This window comes from Poecilia mexicana, unplaced genomic scaffold (assembly GCF_051168715.1).
Source record: "Poecilia mexicana isolate PSO_F unplaced genomic scaffold, ASM5116871v1 scaffold_7, whole genome shotgun sequence".
NCBI lineage: Eukaryota > Metazoa > Chordata > Actinopteri > Cyprinodontiformes > Poeciliidae > Poecilia > Poecilia mexicana.
In genome coordinates this window covers 6,397,770-6,423,802 of record NW_028263376.1, presented here as the reverse complement: position 1 = coordinate 6,423,802, position 26,033 = coordinate 6,397,770, and the positions used below count along the sequence as shown (strand labels likewise).

At 42.9% G+C, this 26,033-nt stretch overlaps 3 protein-coding genes and 1 long non-coding RNA gene across 4 annotated transcripts; 2 read left to right on the top strand and 2 right to left on the bottom strand.

Annotated features, from left to right (window-relative positions):
- Window positions 1-328: 328 nt before the first annotated feature.
- Window positions 329-1,068, bottom strand: LOC148158265 (uncharacterized). Its single transcript, XR_015763720.1, has 2 exons — window positions 998-1,068; window positions 329-721 (listed from the first exon to the last, which is right to left on the bottom strand). It is a non-coding gene; the product is annotated as an uncharacterized LOC148158265 (long non-coding RNA).
- On the top strand, window positions 1,067-8,255 carry pcmtd2b (protein-L-isoaspartate (D-aspartate) O-methyltransferase domain containing 2b). The gene is made up of 7 exons (XM_014967509.2): window positions 1,067-1,171; window positions 3,246-3,476; window positions 3,557-3,707; window positions 3,788-3,890; window positions 4,215-4,386; window positions 4,956-5,079; window positions 5,533-8,255. The coding sequence occupies exons 2-7, from the start codon at window positions 3,321-3,323 to the stop codon at window positions 6,090-6,092; spliced, it is 1,266 nt and encodes a 421-aa protein (XP_014822995.1). The 5' UTR covers window positions 1,067-1,171; window positions 3,246-3,320; the 3' UTR covers window positions 6,093-8,255.
- Window positions 8,256-8,672: 417 nt separating this feature from the next.
- kif3b (kinesin family member 3B) lies at window positions 8,673-19,122 on the bottom strand. The gene is made up of 9 exons (XM_088006933.1): window positions 19,010-19,122; window positions 15,453-16,942; window positions 15,254-15,355; window positions 14,666-14,788; window positions 14,283-14,401; window positions 13,945-14,061; window positions 13,421-13,526; window positions 11,520-11,731; window positions 8,673-11,431 (listed from the first exon to the last, which is right to left on the bottom strand). The coding sequence occupies exons 2-9, from the start codon at window positions 16,842-16,844 to the stop codon at window positions 11,326-11,328; spliced, it is 2,277 nt and encodes a 758-aa protein (XP_087863059.1). The 5' UTR covers window positions 16,845-16,942; window positions 19,010-19,122; the 3' UTR covers window positions 8,673-11,325.
- On the top strand, window positions 19,096-25,915 carry LOC106907157 (kelch-like protein 7). Its single transcript, XM_014972738.2, has 13 exons — window positions 19,096-19,218; window positions 20,115-20,255; window positions 20,330-20,432; window positions 21,231-21,324; window positions 21,406-21,530; window positions 21,600-21,772; window positions 22,660-22,834; window positions 23,008-23,135; window positions 23,274-23,517; window positions 23,669-23,867; window positions 24,116-24,213; window positions 24,285-24,462; window positions 25,799-25,915. The coding sequence occupies exons 2-13, from the start codon at window positions 20,139-20,141 to the stop codon at window positions 25,863-25,865; spliced, it is 1,701 nt and encodes a 566-aa protein (XP_014828224.1). The 5' UTR covers window positions 19,096-19,218; window positions 20,115-20,138; the 3' UTR covers window positions 25,866-25,915.
- Window positions 25,916-26,033: the final 118 nt, after the last annotated feature.

Here is a 26,033-nt window from a genome sequence, read left to right as displayed (position 1 = left end):
GTTGCTCAGCATAATGTGCAGCAAATAGAATGGGTTCTGATGCTTGATTTCGAAATTTGTAGGGGGGAAAAAAGCCTTAATTCACCTATTTTAAAAGGTTAATGAAAGTCAGTGAAATCAAATACAACATATGCCCAACTGTTTAAAAAATATCAACATGGTAGTTTTGCTTCTATACTGATTCAAGACATACAGACTTTCACAAATTGTCCACTGACATCTGGTGGACGATTTGTGAATTTACATGCTTTTGCCAAACATGGTTTTTGCTACGTCTTTTAGATCCTTTTGTTAAGAGTGTTAAAACAATATCAAACATTTAGTCATGTGAGTTTCTGTACATTTTTAATTCAACACAAACACTGAACAGGAGGATATCATAAAATCCAGCACACTTTAATATTACTGAGAGTAGATTCGCATACCAAGTGACCACAACATCAGGAAAAAGGAGCACGAGAAACTGGAGAAATACCAGGGCCTCAGAGAGGAACTGGAGAAGGCCTGGAAGGTGAAGACCACAGTGGTGCCTGTGGTCATCGGGGCCCTCGGGGCAGTCACCCCCAAACTGGAGCAGTGGCTCAAACAGATCCCAGGAACAACATCAGACATCTCAGTCCAGAAATGTGCAGTTCTAGGCACAGCCAAGATACTGGAGGAGAACCCTCAAGCTCCCAGGCCTCTGGTAGAGGACCCGAGCTCAGAGGATGAAAGAGACCAGCTGCGGAGGGTGAGAAGGGAATTTATATATATATAGCTTCACTATATTCAAAAGACAAGAAAACATGGCATCAAATTAATGTAACACTAACGTATTACATTAATTTTATAACAGTTCACTAACTATATATAAAATTAATACAAAAAAATGGTACCAGAAAAGTTCTGATTGCCAACTAGTAGAACTTATAAATACAACAACAACATAAATTTATTTCTTTATCTGAAAAATGAGAAGAAGCTGGAGCCGTTCATGGAAAAAAGGGCCTTTCCCGACCTGTTCTGAACCATTACATCTCCGCTTTGTGAAACTAGGCCATCTTTTTTTTACGTGCTCGATGTGTGACGTCATCACGTCAGATGGCCGAATGTTTACATCCAGCAGTGGTACGTTGACTGGATCCCCCACCACCACCGTCAACAACAAGAAGAAGAATAGGCCGACGAGAAGGTAAGCAGCTGAGACAGAGAGCGTTGCCCCAGCCGGTACCCCGCTAACTGGGCCCGAACCGCGGCTGCTGGGAGCTCTTCTCCCCGCTGCGGCCAGCTTTGGTCCGCGCGTCGTCTCGGTGTTTTCCTCCTTTTCTCTGGAGGACATAATGCAGCTGCATGGAGGTGTTACTGGCTGTTGTACTGCTGTTCGGGTGAAAATGACGCTAAAGCACTCTCTGGTGCTGGTGTGGTGGTGTTTAAACTGGATGGTTAAGGGTGGCGCTAATGGCCGAAGCGCCAGCAGCAGCTTCGGTGAATTAAAACCGGCGGCGCCTCGTCACAGAAACTCTCCAGAAAAAAAAAAAAAAAAAAACATCTACAGAAACGCTAGGGCATAACTGAGCTCTGATGATTGGCTTTCATATAAAGGGTGCACTAAAACAACAAGCAATGATTTAGAGCGCCATCCTCTGGTCATTTCCCGCTGGATCCACCTTTGATGGGGGACCCCTTGTTTGTTTCTCAACATCTCTTTCAAGTCGACTCATCAAAGACCATCAGCAGCAGTAATATGGAGCTAAGCAGCTGCTTGGTTCGTTTACAGCCTCCTGATGGGGCCCTTCGTTTGGCCTGGACTGATCTCAACTCAGGAGCCCAGCCAGCCTCATGCTGGTGGTGCTGACCTTGTCAGTCGTTACTGTTAATGTGTCTAAGCAATGTTTATGTCTTTATTCTTACCAAAAAATTGAATTTACTTGATTTTATAATCATTTTACTGCTTGAAACCCAGAAACACCTCTTTAACACTTGGATCAGTTAGAAAACAGGCCTACAAGATAAACCACAGGACCCCCGATGGCATACTGTACATGAGTTGCTAGTCCTTGCAACACAGACAACAACAATAAGTAGGAGTGCACCAATTGCAGTTTCCTGGCCGTTCACTCATCTTTAAAAAGCCAAACCTGCTGATTCCAATTTTTTCTGACACTGATTTTGTTGTTGTTTTTATTTATTTATTTTTTTTGTTTGAAAACGGCACTAAATGTCAAGACAAAGTTGGCAACTGTGGATGATTATTGTTAGCTGCACACATTCAGACATGACATGGTGGGCTGGTCTGTCCATCAGTTCTCTGTCACGGCAGAGCAAAAGGGGACAGTGTCAGATTTTAAGACCTTTGCAGTGGTAGATAAGACAGGTTACTAAAGTAAGTATTGACCAATCAATTTATTATTGCAACCCCACTAATAACAACCGTGCACACACATTTGGAGTAACCAGTAAACCTAACAAGAACAGTTTTTGGACAGCAGGAGAAAGACAGAGTACCTGGTGAGAACCTGTGGGTGCACAGGGAGAACATAAAGAAGTCCAACCCAGGACCATGTTGTTGCAACGGTGCTAAGTGTGCAACTGTGCAGCCGATAAATACACACACACACGCGCGCGCACACACACACACATTACTTCAAAGTAACATGAAGCAGATGGAAGTTTTGTAATTTTGGAATTACAAAACTGTCAAAGTGAGATTTTAATAACCAAATAAAATAAAAATGCAGGATTTCTGTTCTTTTTGCCTTTTTAAAATTGTTTTGTTGCGTTCTGTTTGACACAATTTTCACCTTATTTTTGGTGTTCTCCATGGGGACACAGTGGTTCACAGCACAGTGTTGTTGGCTCACAGCCTCTCCATTTATCCCCTTGGTTTTCTCCCTCTGGTAAAGCACCGAAGAGACGAAACAAACAGTTTATTGAGTGGCTGGCAGAACTCAATAAAAATGCAGTAAAAAGGCCGTTGGAAGTTTTCGTCCAGTCCCGTTCTCATGAACTCAGTATTGTGTCTCGTCTGGTCTTGTGAATTTTATTGCTACACTCCTAGTCATAGAGGGAGACCCCAATTCACACAGAGAGGTTGCATCGAGTCTGGCCTGGCAGCACCTTAAAACAACTGAACAAAACACAAAGCAAAAACAGAAACTATAGATTAGGACCATATATGACCTGAGAGAAACTCTGTCTCTGTCTGCTGTCTCAAAGCAAGTTCCAGTAGTCAGTGGTACCAGAATCCTCTTTTTGTTTCATTAAAGGCTATTCTTCTTGGAGAAACCCAGAGCTTCCTGAAGTCCCATTGGGTTTGTTGTGGTGCTCGTCCTCCAGCCAGGATGGGAGGAGCTGTTAGTGCCGGCGAGGACAACGACGACCTGATCGACAACCTGAAGGAGGCTTACTACATCCGCACAGACCTGGTGGAGCGAGCTTTCAGAGCCATCGACCGGGCCGACTACTACTTGGACGAATACCGGGACAACGCCTACAAGGTGAGGAACGACTCTGCAACCAGAGCCGGCGCCGGTCCGGAGAAACACCCGTCCTCAGCGTAGCTTTCTGTTCTGGACAGGACCTTGCCTGGCGCCACGGGAACATCCACCTGTCTGCGCCGTGCATCTACTCCGAGGTGATGGAGGCTCTGGAGCTGCATCCCGGCCTCTCCTTCCTCAACCTGGGCAGCGGGACCGGCTACCTCAGCACCATGGTCGGCCTCATTCTGGGTAGGCCAGTACAGATCTACGTCCTGACTGCTTTTCACAAACGTCTTCAAATAACTCGGATCATGTTGTTTGTTTTTAAGGACCATTTGGGGTGAATCACGGAATAGAGCTGCATGCAGATGTGATTGAGTACGCCTACCAGAAGTTAGACTCCTTCATCAAAACCAGTGACAGTTTCGACAAGTAGGTCCAGGCGGATCTGTGACATTTACTTTTTTTTTTTTTAGTTACAGTCAAATAAAAGAAAATAAAGATGATTTATATTATATTTTTTTGGTATGTAACATGGAGGAATTTTGCCTCAGTAATCTTTATGTAAGCTCTCTTCCTAAAGCATTTCCTCTCAGTGAGGTTGAGGTCTGAGTCTTGATCAGGTCTTTGCAGCATTTTGATTCTTGTCCTCTCTACGGTATCTAGTGCTTGTTCCGTCGATGATCTGGTTTTTGGTTTTTTGTTGTTTTCAGAAATGAATAGACTTCTACTTCTTTTTGTTCATTTTTTTCTCAGGTTTGAGTTCTGTGAGCCATCCTTTGTGGTGGGTAATTGCCTGGAGATCCCCCCCGAGAGCCGCCATTACGACAGGGTCTACTGTGGCGCCGGGGTGCAGAAGGAACACGAGGAGTACATGAAGAACCTGCTGAAGGTGGGGGGCATCCTGGTGATGCCTCTGGAGGAGAAGGTCAGTCCTCAGCATCATCGTCTCCATGACACTTTCTGTTTCTGTCTTCTTCTCTGTTTTTTTTTTTTTTATTATTATTATTATCTAGCAAGTTAAAGTTGCACTTTTTTTTAACTTGTGACTTGGGAAGTCACATTTTCATTCTTAATCTGTAATATTACAACTCAAAAACAAAATATTCACCTTTTGTCAATTTGTAGCCCCTAATCTCAATGTTTTTCATTAGGAGTTTGTGTAATAAACCAACATGTGACATCACCGGTGAAGCAGAAAGTAAAAAGATTAATATTTTCCTACTTTTTTTTTTTTTTTTTTAACAAATAACCCAGTAAGTGGGACATGCGTTGATTCTCAGTCTCCTTTACTCTGATGCCTATAAATACAATTTAGTTGAACTAGTTGCCTCAGAAGGTATCTAGTAAATAGAGCCCACCTGTTTGTAATTAAGTTATAACTCCAGCTGAACTCCGGGCTAAAAATGTTGACCTTAACTGCAAGCATGAGGGTGAAAACAAATCCGATGAAGAAGACAAGAGGACGAATGACCTCACCCTGTTGCATTTCCGCAGCTGACCAAGATTGTCCGCACCGGACTGAGCAGCTGGGAGACGAAGAAAATCATCTCTGTGTCTTTTGCTCCTCTGGTTCTGCCTAAACACAGCCCCAAGAGCAAACCCAAGATGGCACCTTTGCGTAAGTCTCACTTCAGGTTTTCAGAGAATGTAGTGCTGTTTGTTAACATTCCCAGAATAATAGCACACACTAACATGACCCACCATCTCAAACTCATCAAATCCTCACACATAAAACTAGGAATCATTTTATCAGCTAAAGGCTATAAATCAGCCTGTAATGCCTCCCACAGTGCATGCCTGTCTGTTGCATTGTTTCAAATGCAATAGACATGGAGATGGAGAAGAAAGGGAGGAAGGGAAAGGAGATAAGAGGAGAGGAGAGAAAGAAGGACAACACCCTAGAAGTCTGCATCTATACCTGCAGAAAGAGAGAAAGGGAAAAGAGAGACGGCCATCGATGCTTCAATCAAAAACAGACTTTAGAACCAACAGGAAAAAGTTCTGGACAGAACCCTTTACAGTTTATTGATTTGTTCACCGCTGTTTTTTTTTTTGTTTCCTAATCTTCCAGCCAAGTACGAGGTGCGTACATTACAGGAACTGGCCCGCATCTGCATCCGCCACACCCTGCGGGTGACCACAGACGGAGGGGACGGTCAGGCGCGGGGCCGGGGCTCCTCCTTCAGTGTGGGCCGGGGCCTGGCGGCGGCCGGCCTCCACAAGTACGGCCCGCGCTTTAAGCGCCGTCGCGTCCACCGGCGCCACTGCAACACCCTCATGCTCGCCACCCGCCAGGTGGTGGCCGGTGGCGGGATGGCCCCCGCCTCCCTGGACAACAACAACAACCAAGAGGGCCGAGTGGAGGACGAGGAGGCAGTCGGAGAGCGGCAGGGCAGGCGGCCAGCGAGGGGCAGCAGGAGAGCGGGTAGGGGGAGGCTGGTGGAGGAGGAGGAGACGGTGGAGGAAGAGGAGGAGGCAGAGGAACGGGACGAAGAGGAGGAGGAGGAGGAGAAGGAAACGGGCGAACTGCTGCGACCCCAGCCGGCCGTCAACATCCTGAGAGAGAGGATCCTGGGGCTGCCGCTGCCCGAGCCGCTCAAAATGTACCTGCTGTACTACCGGGAGAAATGAGCCGCAGCCGGCGCCGCTCCGCTTCCAACCGCAGCCTGGAGCTTCTCCAGCAGGCGCCCGAGCCTCCGTTCCAACCTAACAACCCCCTAACAAGACCGGCCCGACGGCCGCCATCCTCTCCATCATCATCCTCGTTTCTCTCCGTTCCGTTCCCTGAGACTGGGAAGATTCCCGTTTCCGTTTCCTGTGCGGCAGGACAGCGCTGCGAGCTTTGAACGGACTCCCGCCGATGAAGACAGTTTACAGATGAGCTCCAAGCAGTTTAATAACCAAGCAGAAGACTTTTCGGGGAGCAGGGACCAAAACAGTTTAGCTTCAACCGGGAACGGAGCGGCCTTACGCCGCAGAGGAGAGGAGGCTCCACGGTGAGGCGCTGGGTTCTACTGACTGGGTCCACGGGTGTGAGAAGAAGAAGCAGAGCCGGTGTCAAGATCCCTCCAGCTGCAGCAGGTGATGGCGGGTTTGGTTGTTTCCACTGATCCATCTCAGTCCAACTCAGCCAGGACGATGGATCCAGTTTATTTCAACCCAGCAGATTTCTCGTTGATTCAGCAGGGGATAATATCAATGCTTTTCACAGTGAATATATTTTTAATTATATGAAATTTACACCTGATCTCTGTGACAACCCAGGGAGCCCACATGCACCCCCCCCACCCCCCGCCAAAAAAATAATTTACTCAGCAAACAAACAAAAGTTATGAGTTATGAAGTGTAATGAATTATTAGGCAAACTCACTAAAATGAGTTAAATAGTCATTCAAAAGTCTAAATGTTCTGCAGCAGACTTTAAGTGAGCTTCCGTCTGCTTTTTCTTCACCAGTGGAGTCTTGTGCAGTGTGTGTGTATGTATTTGCTGTTTTTTTGTTTTTTTTAAATGGTTCAACATTCATTCTCTGCCATTTCACTTTTTTACACATAAACTTAATTTGTGTTGATTACTGAACACATGGACAGTAATGTCAGTAGGCCCATTAGAAATATTAGGCCCATTAGAAATATATCTTCTGAGAAAAACATGAAACTTTGACACCTTTGGTTTCTCCCCGTCTGTCATGGAGATTCTCGGGACAAGCCCGGTTGAAATAAAACCCAAAATGCCCTTTAAATTTTCTGCTTTCTGAGACCAACTGTTTGTTAGGACTTCAAAACTTTTTGTGCAGAGACGTAGACTTGATAGAAGCTTGAATTTTCCGGGGTTTTTTTCTATGCATATGTTTTATTCTTTGGGTCCAATCTGGAGCTAGAATCCTTACGTTTGTATCCAAAGAGTCGTCTCAAGTCCATCTGGATCCCTTTGGAGTCTCTTAACCAAAATAGAAGGACCATAAAAATGCATACTAATGTTCCTTTTTACATCAATGAACCAGCATGATAAAAAAAAATACACAAATAATCTTCAACATGCAAGTTTTCTCCCATTGTGTACTCATAATTTTTTATGCAATAAATTGAATTGATTTTATTTTTCTTTATTTTACAAGACTTGAAGTGATGTGGACATTTTAAAAAGTGTCTTGTGTTGTTAATCCCACAAAGATACTTCAATAAAAAAGTATCTCCTGTCACTTTTTTGGACTCTAGATTCTAGTCTTATGGGGCATTACTCCTTTGTCCCCCTTTTTTTTTTGTCTTTTTGTTGCTTTTTCCTCCAGTCTCTAACCTTTGACCTGTGCCAAATGGACGCTGCACAGGCAAATCTCCAGATAAAACAGAAAACAAGGAACACGTCAATCAGAAAGAGGATGAAAATGGCAAAAAGTCAAATTAAGAACGGCTCAGCAGCTCTGATTTTCTTCTGGTTGTGAAAAAGAAACTGTGACGTAAACAGAAAATTGACTGTGTTTAATATAACAAGACTTTCAGTAAATAGGTAAATTATAGTTGTGATGGTAAGAATCAGTTTGAATTTTAGACAAAAAATAAAAAAAACTCTGAAATGATTACATCCTCTCTCTGGCTTACTTCTCGGCCTGCTGGATCTACCTTCCAGTACTTTATGTAGGTCATTTGTTTGTCATACACTTTGGCTTTTGTACATTTGTGCTCCTCTGCTGAATGTATATGAATATTATGTTCCACTTTTTAAGAAAAATAATTTCAGACCAGAGTGACTTTAATTTGGAACTGTTGGTAATAAAGTGGATTCTAAAGATGTAACAACTTCTCATTTCATTGAATTAAGTGTCATTAGGCCGGTGAACAGATTTTAAAGGGTTAATAAAAAAGAGTAAAAATATATTTTATGTATAGACTAAGGCTTCCTTGCATTATGTGTAATCTTAACTAAAACCCCAAATTATTTTTTTGCAGGTAAATTGTATAAATATGTTCTTTAGGGTTCTATATTTATGTCAAATGTGCAAATTTGGACTAATTTGTTTAATTCTGCAATATCCGGTATAAAACTGTCTTTGGGTTGAAGAAGCCCATTTACATTAGAAACTTTATCACTAAATGATACTTTTTTTTGAAAAATTTGAGTCGAGTTACAATATGGTATTCGACATTTAATTTCCCTTTAGGATCAAAAAAGTATTTTTGACTTTGAACACATTTTATAGATTAAATACACACAGATTAATGTTTGAAAGCCTTTATTTCGGTTAATTATGATTTTCCACTTATAGCTAAAGAAAACATACTTTAAATTAGAATCAGACCACCAAAAAAAAAAGAAATATGGGCCTAATGAAAAGTATGTTTGATACCTGCTGAAAGGTTATTTTCAAAAGTTACTAGACAAACGAGACTCATCGTAACATGAGAACCAGTCTTATCCACTGATATTATCAATCTCCATGAACGTCTTAAATCAGTCACTGTCCCCATTAGCTGTGCCGTGAGGGGGGCTGATAGACACACCCACACACCAGGTAAAAAAATAAAATAATAAAAAAAGATCTGTATTGCTCAAAATTTTAATTGGCAGGTCAGACTTTTTAAAGATGGATGATTAGCCACCACTAACAGAAACTTCTGCTGAAAAACAACAAAGTAGCATCTTCCTAGACTTCTTTTAAATAAAGACATACCCGCATGTATTCCCCTAAAATTTCTTTAATAATGTAAAGATACTGAACAACAAAAAAAAAAGACATTTGGCTTGAAAATAACAACAGCGCATAAAAGTTGGTCACACAAGTGTAAAGTTTCTGATCCAGTGCTGCGGCTTGTTCAGTTAAACAAATCACTGAACAATAAATAAAGACAATAACACTGGGCTTGCCAGATTCCTGTGATTGATAAATAATAGCAAAGCTAAATGTGTTACTCAAGCATGCTAAGGTCATGCAACACGTCTACGGAGCTGCAATGTTAGTTACATCAATCGGTTTCGATCTGAAAGGATATGCATTTGGTAAATTGACTCAACAGCTGTAAGCAGTAAATTCTGGGTTGTGACACGAATCCAGCATTTTTCTGCACTTACACACTTTAATCTCAACCGTGTGGGAAAACGATCTGATCAAGCACACACACACACACACACACAAAAACAGCCACAGTGAATAGAAAATACACATACTGCATGTAAGACACTAAAAATAAATCTTTTAACCTTAAATTACAGAGCTCAAAAAAATAAAAGTATTTCACAGAAAAAAAGCATATAAAAATTAAATCTACATCTGCATATAAAAAAAGGAAAGATTTCAATAAGTTATAAGTACTTTTTCTTTTAATATGGTAACCTATTTTTTTTTTTTCTTCTTTATATGTTCAAAAGTGACTAAAGATTGCCTAGCAACAAGTCTATAATGTTCAATATCTAAATGAATAGCAGGCATGGGTCAAACAGCAAGAAAGGTTCCAGCTACTGGGAGAAACCATCGGGAGGAAAACGTCGATGTGAGGGGATGCGGTTTGCAAGTTGACCCAGGCTTGTTTAAACATCACAGTGGGTTGGAGACCCTTCCACAGTAGCAGCAAGTAAACGGCGCACGCATCACAGTAACAAAGTAGCAGAGAGGCAGAAAGATCGAGCATCCTGCAAGTTCAAGTGTTTCGACCGATTTCTGTGGCAAGTCTACATTTAGTCCGGCTGTGGTGGGAAGCTGCTGGGATCTCATTCAAAAGACAGACAGATGAGGTATAAAGAACTCACAGAGTGAATACATGGTCATGGAAAGGTTAAAGTTCACCCCCTTTCAAGCTGTTTATATATGGAAGCTCTGAAAATGTGAACCTGTCTCTGTTAGATGAGGGGGGGAGAAGGGTTGCAGCAATCGTCAAACATGGTAGAGGAGGCTGATAAGTACACCAGGAACTCCTCAGTACACCAACCCCGACTCCAACAGGATGTTCTAATGCTCAGACACAAACCCCTTCTTAGTTTACTTTGTTCCTTTCACTTCATACATGCCAGTCTACCTAGGGCAGTGCCCAAAGTCAGTCATGAGCATCAAAGTCCAGACCTTAATGCGATTTACCTGAAGGTAGATTCTTTTGAGATCTATTGGTCTATTTACTTCATTTTAAGAGCTTTTAAGAACTAATTTCCTAATCATGTTCTGTTACACAGGACTTTCCATTTGAAAAAGGGTGAACTTTTATTAACCATGACTGTGTTGCTCTTCGTCTACAAAGCAACCCAAAGAGAAGGCTGGATTCTAAACACCTCCATCCAAGCAGTGCTTCCCCTCCCCACTGCCCATCCCCATGATGTAGTAAATGAATGAGTAAATGAAGGAGACGACATGCCTGCAGGATTTAAATGAGGACGTCGAGGATTGCAGGTTTAAGGCACCTTGGAACCCTGATGTGTCTTAAGTGGTGGGTTAGCCACCCGCTGGGATGCTTCTATCCTTTCCTGCCTCCTTCTGCCAGGCCGCAGGAAGAACAGCATTTATTGATTACAGCAACGGTCGTGTCTTCTACTCTCTCACCGTCAGATACAATCAAACAAATAAAAATCACACGCATGAAGTTTACCACGATGTGACAAGTTAATGTAAAGAGAGAAATAGGCAGACACGGACTAAACCCTGCAGGCAGTCGTCATATTAAGAACTTAGTGATGTTTAAGACAAAGAGTCAGAGGCAGTCTCAGTGGAGCGTGATTTGGGGCTTCATGCATGGCAGCTGTTAGCAGTGATGTGGCGACAGCTGAAACTAAAGCAGCGGTGGTCTTAAAGGTTCCTTTGGCTCCTGACCAAACAAACCCAATCCTCTAAGAGTCTTAAAGTGGGGAGGTGCACAAAGAGGTTGGTGACGGCAATGGAAGAAGGCGTCACTTGGGCACCAGGCCACGGGATTGTGGGTAGAGAGGAGATGCTGGACTGCAAGGGCTGAAAGGAGAGGTCGGCGTGCTCGACTTCTTGCTTGTTCTGGGTCGACTGAAAGACAGGAAGCAGTGGAAGACGACTGCTACACAACAAATAACTCTCCTTCCAAACAGCTGAATGTGGCAGAGGGATTTCTTACCCAGACTTTGGTTTCTTAAGGCTGCTGCTGGCACTGGCAGGCGGTGTTGGTCCCAAGCTGCTGTGGAAGCCTGAGGCGTCTACTTGGATCTCATCCTCGTCTCTTAGAGCGTCCTCCAGGGCTGCTGCCACCTTTGGAGCGATGACTGGCTCTTGGTACTCCTTAGTGGTCCGAGAAGGCAGGTCCATGTCCAGCAACAGGATGTTTTCAGCCTGACAGAACCCACACACACACACACACACACACACACGTTGTTCTATCTTCACAAAGAGTTTACACCGACTTCCATTCGTTTCCCTAACCCTGAGCCCAAATCTAACCATTACTAGTCTATTCCTAACCCTAACCAAAACCATACCTTTAACCATAACTAGTAGAGTGCAGTAGACCTGAAAAAAGTGAGGACCTTGTTGGTGAAATGATGAAAGTGGTCCTTTATGTGCAGCATATACAAGTACACACACACACACATTTGCATTGGTACCCATAAAAGGACTTTGTATTGACTTCCATTCATTTTAGTAACTGCATTCATGTCTAACCCTGACATTTTTCAATCCATTCCAGTTTGATCCCAGTTACCAAACAATGCAGTCAAGTTTACTTAGAGTGGAGTCAGACTCGTAACAAAATGTAATAACTTTAGACTCAACATGATGAAACCATAAAAGACCTGACCTGGACTTTCACACCAACGACTCCACTAGGGCTGAAACGATTCCTCGAATGATTCGAGTACCTCGATTACTAAAATTCCTCGAGGAAAATTTACCTGCCTCGAAGCTTCGTTAATTTATGTTTTATTAGTTAGCGCACCGTGTTCCGGCCGGGACTTCATTTGCGTTGCGCGGAGCTCTCACTTCCGCCTCTGAGTTGTTGACAAAAGCTAAGTCTCAGCGGCATAAAGTCCAATCTTCAAGATTGGCCCGTGGGGATTTTATTGATTGATGATAATGCCCGACTTTTTATCGTTTTTGGGGAACCAATAAGCATCCTTAAAATGACTGGGGGAATGCCTGGAGTACGGCAGCATTTCTCCTCCGGGGCTGCTGGTTGAAAGCGAACGGCGGGAAGAGCGCTGAGGTGAGCGGATAGCCTGAACAGGGCGGGCGGCTGAGTAGCTGATGCTTACCGTGTAAATGTAGCTTTACCGACGAACCGCACAATAAATTTCATATCCCGGTCTGAAGAAACGGGTGGCGGAGCGCATCGTACATGGCTGGTAGATGAGTTTCTGAGTGTGACCAGTGAAGGTGTCGTAAATATCCCGTATTGCTTCCCCCCGTGTTCGTCCCCCGGTCTAACGGTTCGTCAGTCCGCTGGTCTATTTCCTCCCCTCCACCCCATGTTCGTTCATTCGCCCTCTCCTCCCACTCCAGGCGGCATTTCCCGTATTTTCAAACCCAAAGCGTGACAGGTTAGGTGGCAAGGTGAGTTTAATTAATCTATTAAACTCACTGAAGATGAATACATAAACTAAAAGCTGGATTGTAGACATTTTTTATAAGCATATTTGTGAGCCTGCCTCCTTGTTATTAAATTCAATATAATTTCAGATTTTTCTATAACTTTTCTTCTGGTTAACTTAGAAAGTGAGCTATTATTGTTACAGGTTAGTTTTCTAAACTACAAAAAAGCAACTGTTAGGGATGCTCAAATATGAAAAATTGGACTGATATTGATATCTGATAGTAACACCGGTATTATGCCAGATTTACCAATATTTCATTTTATATTTTTTTTATCCGATTACTCGATTAATCGTAAGAATAATCGATAGATTACTCGATTACTAAAATATTCGTTTACAACAGCCCTAGACTCCACTTCTGATTGAAAAGACAATCATTACTGTTCTCCACTCTGATGTTTGTTCCGAAACAAAGAGAAAAGCAGCTCACTTTGTATCTCATGTCAGGCTTCATCCTCATGGCGATGTGGGCATGGTGACTGAGGGGCCTCCTGTAGCCCACAGCAGACGGGGGCCGGGACATCATCTGATGGTCGCTGGAGCAGGAAGACGGAGAACACAACAGGTCACACTGCAGCACAGCTCCACTTTTACGTGGTCAGTTAAAACCAGATACAGACAATGCATAACAGGAGATAAACTTTCTTTCTAAATGGATGCGTCTTAAGGCAGCACACAGAATACATAACTTACTCGAGAAATTAGATAAGATATCAGCATGAGAATTATGGAGCTCTACAAGTCTGGTTCATCCTTGGGAACCATCCCCAGATACATGAAGGTCAAAGGTCATCTGTTCAAACTAATTTAAAAGCTCACATTTGCACCGGAAAAGCAGCTCATTGCTTTAGACGCAAATGAGAAATGTATAAATTAAAGGTGTTTTTAGTCAAGCTGAGATTTCCCTAAGTGTATGAAGGATTGAACCAAACTTCAGAATGTTTTTGAGCTTACTCCTCAATGCGAGTGATGGCCTTCATCTTCCAGCACTCTTCCTCATCGTCAAAGAAAGCCCTGTTGAGGATTTTGTTCTTCTCCTCCAAAGGAATGAAGTTTTCAATGATCAGATGTCTGAAAGACAAACATTCAGACTTCTTGTAGAAAAAAAGTTGAGGTTGAACTATATGTAAAAAAACAAACAAAAAAAAACATCCACATTTTAATTTTTAGAAATAATTATTGTTGTGTATTATGAAATCATTCATGGCAAAAATAAAACTCCCTTATAGAACACCTTAAAAGCCTAAAATGAAGCTGTAGACGTGTACTGAGGGTGGAAATGTGTTCCGTACTTGAGTTTGAGTTCTCTGGTGAGCTCGTTCTGGGTCTGTTCGTGTTCCTGCCGCTCCTTGATGTGCTCCTCCTGGATGTCCTGAATTTCTGCCTTCACCGCCTGCAGCTTGGAAAACAGCTGCAGGACACAAGATCGAGAAAAAAAGGTTAGTTTGACCGAAAAGCACAAAAAGATCTCAGTACTGAATTTAACAGCCAGTAGCATATTCGGCACATGAATCATTACTTGGAAGAAACAAGTCAGTAAATCTGCAATCCTGATTTATCATAAAACAGATTTTTTTTAAGTTATGCTGATTTATTTTAACACTACATAGCAAGTTTGGTCTGTCCAAGAATTAAAATAAATAAATAAATAAATTTTAAAAAAATCAGCCATCACCTTTTTCAGCTTCTTGGTCTTGATGTCGACCTCCTGCTGCAGGGAGCTGTAGGTCTCCTTCAGCTCCAGAGTCTCTTCATCACGACTCTCCATCTGCTGCTGCATCTCTCTCTCTCTCCGTTTCTGGAAGCAAACATTGAAAGATACGGCTTCCTGACATGGCCTCAGAAGACAATCCGGTGTGGTCAAGCATCAGGCAGATCTACCACAACATGCATCAAGTCCAGAGGACTCTAAAGCACTTCATACTCTGTCTCTAAGTTGCTCTGTTTTAATCGTTATTTTCTTGTTTTTATCATAAAGAACCTGGGTACTGTTCCTGAGACAGATGCTCCAATTTGAATTTTACTTACCAGCTCCTACAGATGAATAGCAAACTGTGTGAGCATGTTTTTATTTTTTATTTCTTTCTAACTCTTCCTCATTATGGTTTTCAAATGTTTTAGGTCAGAAAAGCAACCACCATAAATCATGGAATAATTCAAAACATGTAGAAACACGGTTGGTCTGAAATGTGCCAGTGTTCCTCCATCATTCCTGTAAAAACTCCCGTTTAGTTAGCAGACTTTGTTTGGACTCTGAGTTCACCTGTTCAGCGATCTCCTGCCTCCTCAGCTCCAGCATCCTCTGCTGCTCATTGGTGTGATCAACAATATTTTTTCCACCTACAAGAAGCTTGCTCTCCATCGCCTGAGTGATACACAAAGTTTAAAAGAATCAAAATCAAATTGGAAAATACAACGTGCCGGTGAGAACAAAACCTCTAGATAGAAGTTGTTTTGCTTACCTTAACTTTTGCTGCAAGCATTTCACCGACTTCTCTTTCTTTCTTCAAGTCTTCCATTTTCCTCTCCTTTTCCTTGAGCAGCCGATCCTTCTCCTCGGCCACCAGACTGTGGTCCTCCAGGACAGCCTTCTTCTCCCGCTCCAGCTTTTCCTGCTGTTCTCTCCAGTAGTCGCCGCTTCCTTCTTCTTCGTCGTCCTCCGTCTCTCCATCCTCCAGGTCTTCTCCGTCGCTTCCTTCCCCTCCCCTCCTCTTCTGCCTCCTTTTTTTCTTCTTCCCCACACGTTTCTCCAGCTGCTCCTTCAGCCGGGCGATCTCCTCCTGGAACTCCCTAAGCAGGGCGTCCTTGGGGTCCTCGTTGATGTGCGGCTTATTCTTGATGTTCTTGGCCCGGTTGGCATAGCGCAGCGTGGTCAGGGTCTCTTCGACATTGTAGGACGCCGGGCCGATGTTGGCGACCATCACAGTGCAGGCATTTCCCCCCAGGGAGTCCTGCAGCAGGCGAGTGAGTTTGGAATCTCGGTAGGGGATGTGGCTGCTCCTGCCATCCACCAGAGCCGATATGACGTTTCCCAGGGCGGAAAGCGACAGGTTTATCTTGGTGGCTTCTTTCAGTCTCTCGCCTTGAGCACCGGTCTTTGTCTGCCTTTCGCTTCCAGCCAAATCCACCAGGTTCAGCTTGCCCACTCTGATGTGGTTCTCTCCATCCACGCCCAACTCGCTGCACTCCACCGTGATGACAAAGATCGCATGAGAGCGCGAGCTGTGCTCGTTCATGTTCGTGGCACCAACCGAACGGTTCTGGTTGCCCACATTCATCACGTGTTCGATCTCCCGCGCGCTCTTGGTGACAAACGACGAAAGGTCCTTCACGTACACGCCCGTGTCGGGCCGCTCCCGGAGCTCCAGGCGGTGGGATTGGTCTTTGGAGAGCAGGTCCCGGATCTCCTCTTGGTAAATTTCCAGATATGACGCTCTCACGAGGTACTGCTGGTTCTGGGAGCGTGAAATGTGCGTGAAGATGTGCTCAAAGGAGTTGGGGATCACCCCTCTCCTCTCTGGATCATTTCTCACTCCCTCCATTGTGTACGTCTTTCCCGTACCCGTTTGGCCGTAAGCAAAAATGGTCCCATTGAAGCCAAGGAGAACAGAATCGACAAGAGGCCGGAAGGTTTCGTCATACAGATCTATTTGTTTCGAGTTACAGTCATAAACTGAATCAAAAGTAAAGACTTTGGGGTGTTCGCTGGCTTCCCGTGGGTTCCTGACCATAATCTGACCCAGTTTGACATCAACGGAAACCATTTGTTCAAACTTAGACGCCTTCTCTTTGTCATTCATAGGGCGACAGCGGACCACCACCTTGACGGTCTCGGAGCTCTTGGTCTTGGACATGTTGGGAAGCAGTGGCCGGTCCTCACCTCTTGGCACGTCGTGTCCTCCTCACAGCTTCAGAAAGGCTTCACCGAAAAAGACGGCGGCATCTAGAGAATCTGGGGCAGACACAGGGAGTCATTTGTCTCAGCAACACTCACCTTTTTTGTAAAGATTTCTTAGAACTTTGGTTGTTTTCTCCTCATTTTCAGAATAGTACAGTGCCTGACCATTTTGAGAGGAAGCGTGTGCTATTTTTGTTAATATTTAAGAAGTCAACTTGTGTAAGCCTCTTTCCTGGCCTTAAACAAAGGGCTACAAAAGTCATTTTGTATGCTGCAGCTATCCTGAATTAGAGCTCCTAGCCACACATAGAGAAGATACAGAACATCATCATTTTAGAATCTGGTGCATGAGTAAATGTCCATGACACCCACAAAAAAGCTCCAAGGCCCAAACCACCATGACCAAAAAAATAAAGTAATAACCTCACTTTTGGCCAAAAAAAAAAAAATCCATCTTAATGATCCCCAAGATAAAATATTCTGTCGACTAACAAGTCCTGGCTAGAACTTCTTTAAAAAGCCATAATATTTGGTGCACCAATAAACCGGCCCCAATTTCCTTAATTTTATGAGATCTGTGTTTGACTGACGGTTATATGTGAAGCCAATTTTTTCCACTCATCTAATCTGCCTATGCAAAGTTCTAAAATCAACAACTTTGACTGACAGACCCAACCACTAGGTCATGTCTGCACATTCGTGGTTAACAATAGTCGCCCCACCGTTGCCAATTCAGCAACATCTCGGCCAAAATTGGAATCGGCAGGTCAGGTGTTTTAAAGATTGGTGATCAATGACCCAATCGGTGCACCGCTGCTTGGTGTAAAACTAACTCAGCACTTCATAAAAGAAGATCACACCTACAATTAAACATTAGTGGTAGTAGTTGGGGAGCCTGGGGCTGCTTTGCTGGTTCAGGACCATAATTTATGGGACCAGAAATTCTGCTCTCTACCAGTAACAGCTGAAGCAGAATGTACATCCACAGTAAGATAAAGCACACTTGAGTTACATTAGGACACTGATGAATGATCAATATCCTGATCACAGATGAAGAAAATGATCCATTTCCTGATCCAATGTCTTGATTCAACCATGTGGCTGAATCAAGACAATTGTGCAAGAAAGAGAGGCCCAAAATTTATGGCCGGTTAATTCCTTTGTATTCTGCTGGATTATACCTATACCTATATACCTATACCTATATCAAGGATCATGCTGCATGTCATTCTGTTTTACATGTGGTAGTACTTGGGGAAGCAAAACAAAATGGAATCAGATGTTTGTACCTGAATGAAAAATGGAAATCAATATCGGCCAGGAAAGGCCTGATCAGTGCCTCTATGATAAATTGTCTGACAGGCTGCTTGTAACAATGCAGATAAGTGGTGTATCTACATTGTATTGTATAACTGTATTGTGTGAACACAACTGGGTTCATCCCTCGAGTTTCACATCCTATGTATGCCTGAATGATTCATAGGTCAAAACTGAGTTACTTAATAACGAAAGAAACATTCCTCTGAAAATGTCAGCAATGAGACTGATATGAAAGACATTCAAAAAGCCAGTGAATAAACTGATAAAGACAAATAAAATATTTTGGCATTTTTTCAATAAACATGTTAAGAATGGTTAACAAGGCTACATCTAAGAATACTTTTACAAACTGATTAGTAAACCCACAGCATCCACTAGAATAACAGGGTTTGAACTAAGCTATTCATACATTTATTACCTCAGTAGTAAGTAGTACTAGCGGTTAATGTCGTCCGAAGCCACAACCTTAAATTATCTAACTGAATTAAGTGAACTAACCGAAGCAGCAATGAATGACAGCCACCGGGAGCAGTTTGTTAGTCAGCCTCTTCTCACAAAACAGTTATTACACATAAAATTAACGTCAAAAACAAGCGGTCGGTGTAGCAGCTCAGCTAACGCTAGCTTAGGTGAGATACAACCCGGGGAGAGGGAGCACAACACCGGCCTAGCAACGCCAAACACACTGAGGGTAACCTCGGCTACCAGGATGATAGCATTGCCTGGCTAACACTCTGAAAGACGGACAGCTGGGATTAAAAACGAACATGAAACCCACGGACTGTCGGGTTAAGAATTTACCGGTGAGTAGTGTTGTTCAGTCCAGAAGTGCCATTGCAATCAAGTGAGACCTGCCAGAGACAATTCCCTCTGAAGCCTGGATAAATCAACCGCAAACGGCTGCGCATCTCTTCAGGTCTTTACGGTAAAGTGGAGCTGCAAGCGTCTTTGCTACAAAAGGGGCGTCAACATCCGGTGCTTTTTTTTTTTATCCACACCTGGATAATCAGGTAAGGTCAAACAAACAGTTTGACCATTTCTATCTGAAGAAACTATGGCTCCTACAGCGGCAATTATGTAAAAATAATTGTCCATAAAAGAGAAATTCGCTTAGCATCTTGCATCTTGACTAACAGAAACCAACCTTTTTATAGCTTTGCACGCATGGAGAATATACTTTTCATGTTTTAAAAGCCATCAGCAATTTTCACCTTTAATTTAAGCCATATTTTATAGAAATTAAACAAGAAATTGGGGCGCTATAACAATTTCTGATGGATTCCTTTTTAACCTGCATCTTAATGGAGTATATCAGTGTTTGTCAACCTGTTGGTGTTAACCCACATCCTACTGATGGTGTCACTCTACATGCTAGCTATAGCCCTCATGCTAACATTAGGCTTACCTAAAATAAACATTTTAGCTCATCTTTCTTCTATGTTTATCATAATGAATGGAGAAAGTGAATGCAAGTCAACCTGCTGGTAATGCCTCACATGCTCCTGACAGCATTAAAGCTAACCATAGCATTTTGGCTAATTTTACCTTATACACTGTTTGCTTACTGAATGGAGTTAGTCCATATTACTCAATATAATTATACTCCACATGCTCTTGACTGCTTTTTATTTCACTTTAGCATTGTTTCTGATTTTCAGTATCAGAACAAAGCTGGGTTCCAACTGCAATTTGCCAACTGCAGTTGGCAAGTTAATTGCTTCAGAAATTGTCTAATTATTACTACTACTGATTTTCAAAATTACATGCAGTTGGCTTTATAGAGTGAAAAGACTTTACCTTCATGATGATATATTTTGATGTTCTAAGCTTACTGTGGACAAAACGGATCTGTATGGCATGGCTTAAATTTTGCATTTGTCTGGTCATTTGTTGCTGGTTTTTATAGGTCAGAAGATAATCAACCTCGTAGATGGCCTCTAAAATGAAGGCGTTGACCTCCAGAAAGACCGTGAGCACTTGTCACCATGAGGCCACACTCAACCAGCTGTCTGGTCTAGTCACAACCATGGATAAGATGAGAAAATTGGTCAGGATTAACTCATGCATCTGGTGCTGGGATGAAGTCAACTTTGCACATGCTTATTTGTCTTCTTCCTGCAGGGTGCGCTGTGTGATGTTACTCTGGTGGTTCAAGGGAGGCGCTTTCCTGTTCACCGACTAGTTTTGGCGGCTGGTAGTGAATACTTTCGCCTTATGTTCACGGGTAAGTGCAGGACATGCGGACTATAGGATGTTTGCAACCTTATGCTTCAAAGCTACACAAGATTGCCCAAAGTTTTCACTTGTTTACCTCCACACACATGAACTTGACTAGCTTCCTGTCTAGAGCTGAAACTAACAATTAATTTTATTAGATTTTTTTTTTCAGCTCTAGTGGCTTTTATTCATAGATACATCTGTGAGAGGTGGAAGACATGAGGCAGAAATGAACAGGTTCGAACTCGAAGGATTGAAGCCACCGTCCATAAGTTGTGCTCTTTACCCCTACATCACCACCACGCTTATCCTATTCTGATGAATTTAATCAAAAATTGAAGCCAAAGTGAAACAAGAATCTAAAGGTGGCGCAGAAAAACGCCCTACAACATGTTAATGGATTAAACAGTTGTAATGGCTGAAAAAAGGGCACAGATTTGGGAAGTGTGGGAGTTTCTACTTTATCAAATTGAGAAGAATAATAGAAAGCTGACCACTCTGAGGTGTTTAAAAAAACAGAGAGAGAGCTTCCAGTCCGGATGGGGGCATGGCTGACTCTTAGAATATCTCTTATTGTATTCATCATTAATATTATAATACTATCGCTTGTAGTATTTCTCACTGCTGTATAATACTCGGTAGTGAGGAAGTTTCAGACTTATTGCATCTACTTATGGTATCCTTTTATGTTGTGCCATGCTGGAATTCACAGACTGGAAATGATCGAAGTAATTGATTTGAGGAGTGACCCTCCATGTTGCATATCTGTTTTTCTGTCGCGTATACTTGTCTGCCATCATTCCAGGGAACATGATGGAGTCTGAGTCTCCTGAGGTGAGTCTACAGGAAGTGGACCCTGAAATTATTGAGCTGCTGATCAACTACATTTACACAGCAAAGTAAATACAAACCAGGCAGACATATAGTTGCGTTACACTTTAAATTCTATGAATGAGTTTAAGTTTCTCTCTCGATTTTAGAATCGAGCTAAACAACAGAAACGTCCAGTCGCTACTGCACACAGCCAGTCTGTATCTGATTGAGCCCGTGAAAGTGATGTGTGAGAAGTTCCTGCAAGAAAGGATTGACCTTACAAACTGCTTCGGTAAGAACAAGACATACGAATACAGGCCTGCTGCTGTGAGTGGGCTCACTCAGAGGTGTGTTCCTGCAGGCATGTGGGCCTTGGCAGACTCTTTCAATTGCAAGGGACTCAAGGCGAAAGCTGAAGTGGTTCTCCTCAGGCACTTCAGAGAATCAAGCATGTTGACGGACTTCCTGCAACTTCATGTCACCTGCCTCACAAGCATACTTGGGAATGACAGACTTCGCGTCTCTGAGGAGCAGGTACATCCTTTAAGTATGATTAAAGGGGCAGTATTATGTAAAGTTGAATATTTTGAGTTTTAAATCTCATGTTATTCTCATCAAAAACAAACCCGTAGTGTTTTTTTTAATGCATATTTGAATTTTTTTTTTTTATCTCTGGCAACCAGCCTCCTTGATGCTGCGGTTTTCAACCTTCCACCAGAGGCTCTCCCACACAAACCCTTCAGTCAGCTCCTACAAACTATCAGCAGCAGCAATTGGAAAACACCTGGTAGAACTGAGCTACGTCTCAGTGAAACACTGGTAGAAACGTTGATAAAGGGTTAACGGAGGAGAGATGTGATGAGTGTCAGAAAAAGCTAAAGTTTCTTAAAGAGACAGTGGCCCATTTTCAAGGCATCGCATGTTTGACATATAACGTATTTTCATAACAGCTGTAGGAAATGTAGTTACTTGATTTTTACTGTAAAACAGCACTATGTGGCTGGAAAATACACAATGGTGCCCCTTTAAGAAAAGAATGAAAATGTCCCCCAAAAGTGGCCAAGGATTATGTAACTTGTTGTTTTTTATAGGCAAAATTATGCAAAGATCAGTACACACTTCTATCAAGCAACTAATCTGAGTAAAGAATGTAAGATCTGACTTGTTCTTTGCATTTTTTCATATGCATACTGCAGATAAGAATCCTTGAATAGTCGGTGGGTCATCGTGAGATCAGGAAAGCAGACTTATGTAATTGAGCAATGGATGACAATGTTACCCCTCAGAATGAAGTTAAAAGGATATACATATATATATCCAGAGACATGCACCAGATATCTCTGGTATAGCTAAAAACACCAGATGCCAACTAAAAACTGCTGTAGTGAGAGATCCTTCCGTTTTGATCGTGTGATTTTCAGATCTATGAGGTGGCCTTGCGCTGGTTGAACCACGACCTGCCCAACAGACAACAGCACTTGGTGGAGGTGTTGAGCTGCGTTCACTTTCCTCTGCTCTCCAAAGACTTCCTGTCCCAAACTGTGCAGCCTGAGCCCTTGATTGCAGACAGTCCACAGTGCCTCAGCATGGTCACTGGTAAGTAGAGGGGCTATGTGTGTGTAAGCGGTTCGTTGACGTTGCTGTGACTTTCAGCTGTGTGTTGGAATTCCTGAAGTTATCAAGGTCACCCTACAAACTAGCAGCAGCAGCAATTGGAAATCCCTGGTAGAATGGAGCTACTTCTCAGTGACCAGTGATTTTTCTCCAAGATGCCATTTGCTCCCGGAGGGACTCCAGGAACGTGGCGGTGAATTTGAGGGCTCAGCTAAGAAACCCCCCAAAAATTGCTCTGTTTGGACACTTGCAGCCTGACCCCTGCCGCTACTTCAACCCTCAGGTATATTTTGGAAAGTAGCTTTTTTCTATTTGGGTTTTCTGACACCCAAACATTTTGCCTATGATGATCCAGTCTTTTTTTTTTTTTTTTTTTTGGCTCATCGGTGTGATTTAAAAAAAAAAAAAAATTCCAAAATAGGATTCCAAGTGGACAGCCATCCCCTGCTCCTTAGAGAAACGCTGGAATGCCACAGCCGTGTACTGGAATTACGAGGTCTACATATTGGGAGGCTCCACCTGCCAGGGTCTTGAAAAGCGCGTGGACTGCTACGATTTGCTGCTTGAGACGATGCACTCCAGGATAGACCTGCCCTGGCCCCGAAACAAGCTGGCTGCCTGCGTCTTTCAGGGAAAGATCTATGCATCAGGTGGAATGTTACATGGTCAGTATGGGCCGAAATGGTGATGTACTGCAAAACGGTAGATAAGACTGAAAAACGGGATAAGCCGAGTCATTTTTCATATTTAGGATCATCATCATTAATGATGACTTATCTTTGACATACTGTCCATTCTCTCTGCACTCATCTCCAGATCGCTCCACTGTGAGCCTCTTTACGTCCTTCAACATAAACACTAACTCATGGGAAGTTGAAACGAGCTTGTTGAGCCCCCGCTGCTGCCATGGGTCGGTGGAAGTCAACGGACTCATTTATGTTTGTGGAGGAGGACGGATGGACAGCAGCTTCAAGATTATCGACACCTGTGAGGTGTACAACCCCAGCACCAGACAGTGAGTCGCACACCCAACACTGCATAATGGGAACTTTGTGACGAGCTAAGCATTTATTTATTTTTCCTGCTTTAAAAGTAAGCACTGATAATTTTAGGATTGGATGTTTAAAATGTCAGCTATATAAAATCGCTGCATCAGCTGGAGTTCTCACAAAGTGGCCTCGAAGCAAGTTGTTCCACTTCAAAAACAGCTGTGGAAACGAAACAAAAGACGTATTTCGCTGCTTTCACTATTGAACTGTTCAGGTGGATGGAGTTGCGCCCTATGACCAAGCCCAGGAAGAACCATGGGCTGGTATGGGTCGGGAGTTGGATCTATGCCATCGGAGGCAAGGGTCATGAAGGTAACTTTGACTCAGCTGTGATGCCATCTGGAGGAGAAACATTGTAATGCTTCAGTTTCTTTTTCCAAAAGGTCTTATGGAATCTGTGGAACGGTACAACATCAGGAATAACTACTGGTTACCTTGTGAACCAATGCCATTGCCTTTAATGGTGAAATGTGTCGCCATTAACGAGATGATCTATGTACTGGCGGGCAAAGGGAAGGAGAATCTCCACCACATTCTCAAATACAACACCAGAACTGGCAAGTAGGTCATCTTTTTTATTATAATTATTTTCAAGTGAATTAAGAAATGAGTCATAGTAGTGTGTTTAAAAAGCTTTATGAAACTAAGAAGTTTTGAAGGGCAATCATGCAGAAATGTTTCTAGAGGATGTGTAAGATATATTTAACCTACCTGATATCAGCATCGTTCCTCTGGGATGTGTTCTCTGGGTCTCCTCCTTCACCAGGGAGGCCTCCTAAACGGATTGCCGAGCCATCTCAGCTGGTTCCCCTTATCGTGGAGAAGCGGCAATTCCATCTAGTCCCTCCTGGATGTCTGAGCTTCTCACCTCGTCTCTAAGGGAGAGCCCAGACACCCTGCGGAGAAAACTCATTTTGGCCACTTGTATCCGAGATCTTGTTCTTGCAGTCACTATCCAGAGCTCATGATCATAAATGAGGGAAGGAGTGTAGATCGACTGGTACATCGATAGCTTTAGCTTTCGACTCGGCTCCCTCTTCAACATGGCAGACGGCTGCAGCATCACTGCAGCACAAAGGCTACTAGGTCCAAATACTGCCTGGGAGAACTTTCTTCATTGTGTCTGCATGCTTTTCCCCTGCATGTGTGGATTTTCTCAAGAATACAGGACGTGGTGAGAGGGGTGTGTAATGTAACCGATAAGTCAGCCCAGATTTTCTTGATTTCTGGGTGATCAGTAATCTTCTTTGCACATGTAACCAATCTTTACGTCTTTAAAGGTCTGAAAATCACTGACCCGTTTTGCTCTGCTGAGTTAGATGGCTCGACAGACCGGTCACCAGCTCACATCTGCACACATGATTAGTATTCACCCCTCTAGCACCAGCTTACAGATTTTACTATATTTAGCAACTTTTCAGACAAAAAATATGGGGTCAGCCAAATCAGCATCAGCAAATCAGACTTTTTAAAGACGGTGATTGGCCAGAAAACTACAATTGATGCACTCCTAGTTTTAAATGCCAAACATTGCATATTGGTGTATTAAAAGCTGTTGGAATGGTAACTACCTTAGACTGCAAGGACTGAGGAAACGGTTTGATGGCCTTTTTAGGGACTTCTTTAGCTTGATTATTGATTAACTTGTGTTTTCTGGATGTTGAGCACTTCTGGCCATTGGGCTACATAGACATAGATACATACATAGACTGGCATTTTCAGCTCATCTGTTTCCATCTCAGAGGAACAGGTTTTTGGCTTTGACCGCTTTTGTCATAGTTTGTTCACGTCCATCAACACAAACTTTCTAGAAACTGTTCAGTTTATTTTTTTTCCTTCGCTAAAGAAAATGAGTCCAGACATCTGAAATGACTGGTTTTTCCTTCCCCCCCTTTAGGTGGAGGACCTGTTACAATGTGAAGGCCGCCCCATACCCAGGCTCTGTTGTCTGTGTGGTTGACTAAGGAATCTGTGTATTTTATATTTGCATCCAATAAATATGTTCACCAAGATGCGTCAGGCCTTGAAATGAATTCATGTTTTCTACAAACTAAAAAGTGAGATTAGAAATTAAAGTAGCCCCTCCCATTGTTTCAAAGATGCTTAAAGTTTAGGATAGGTCAAAGGTTAGT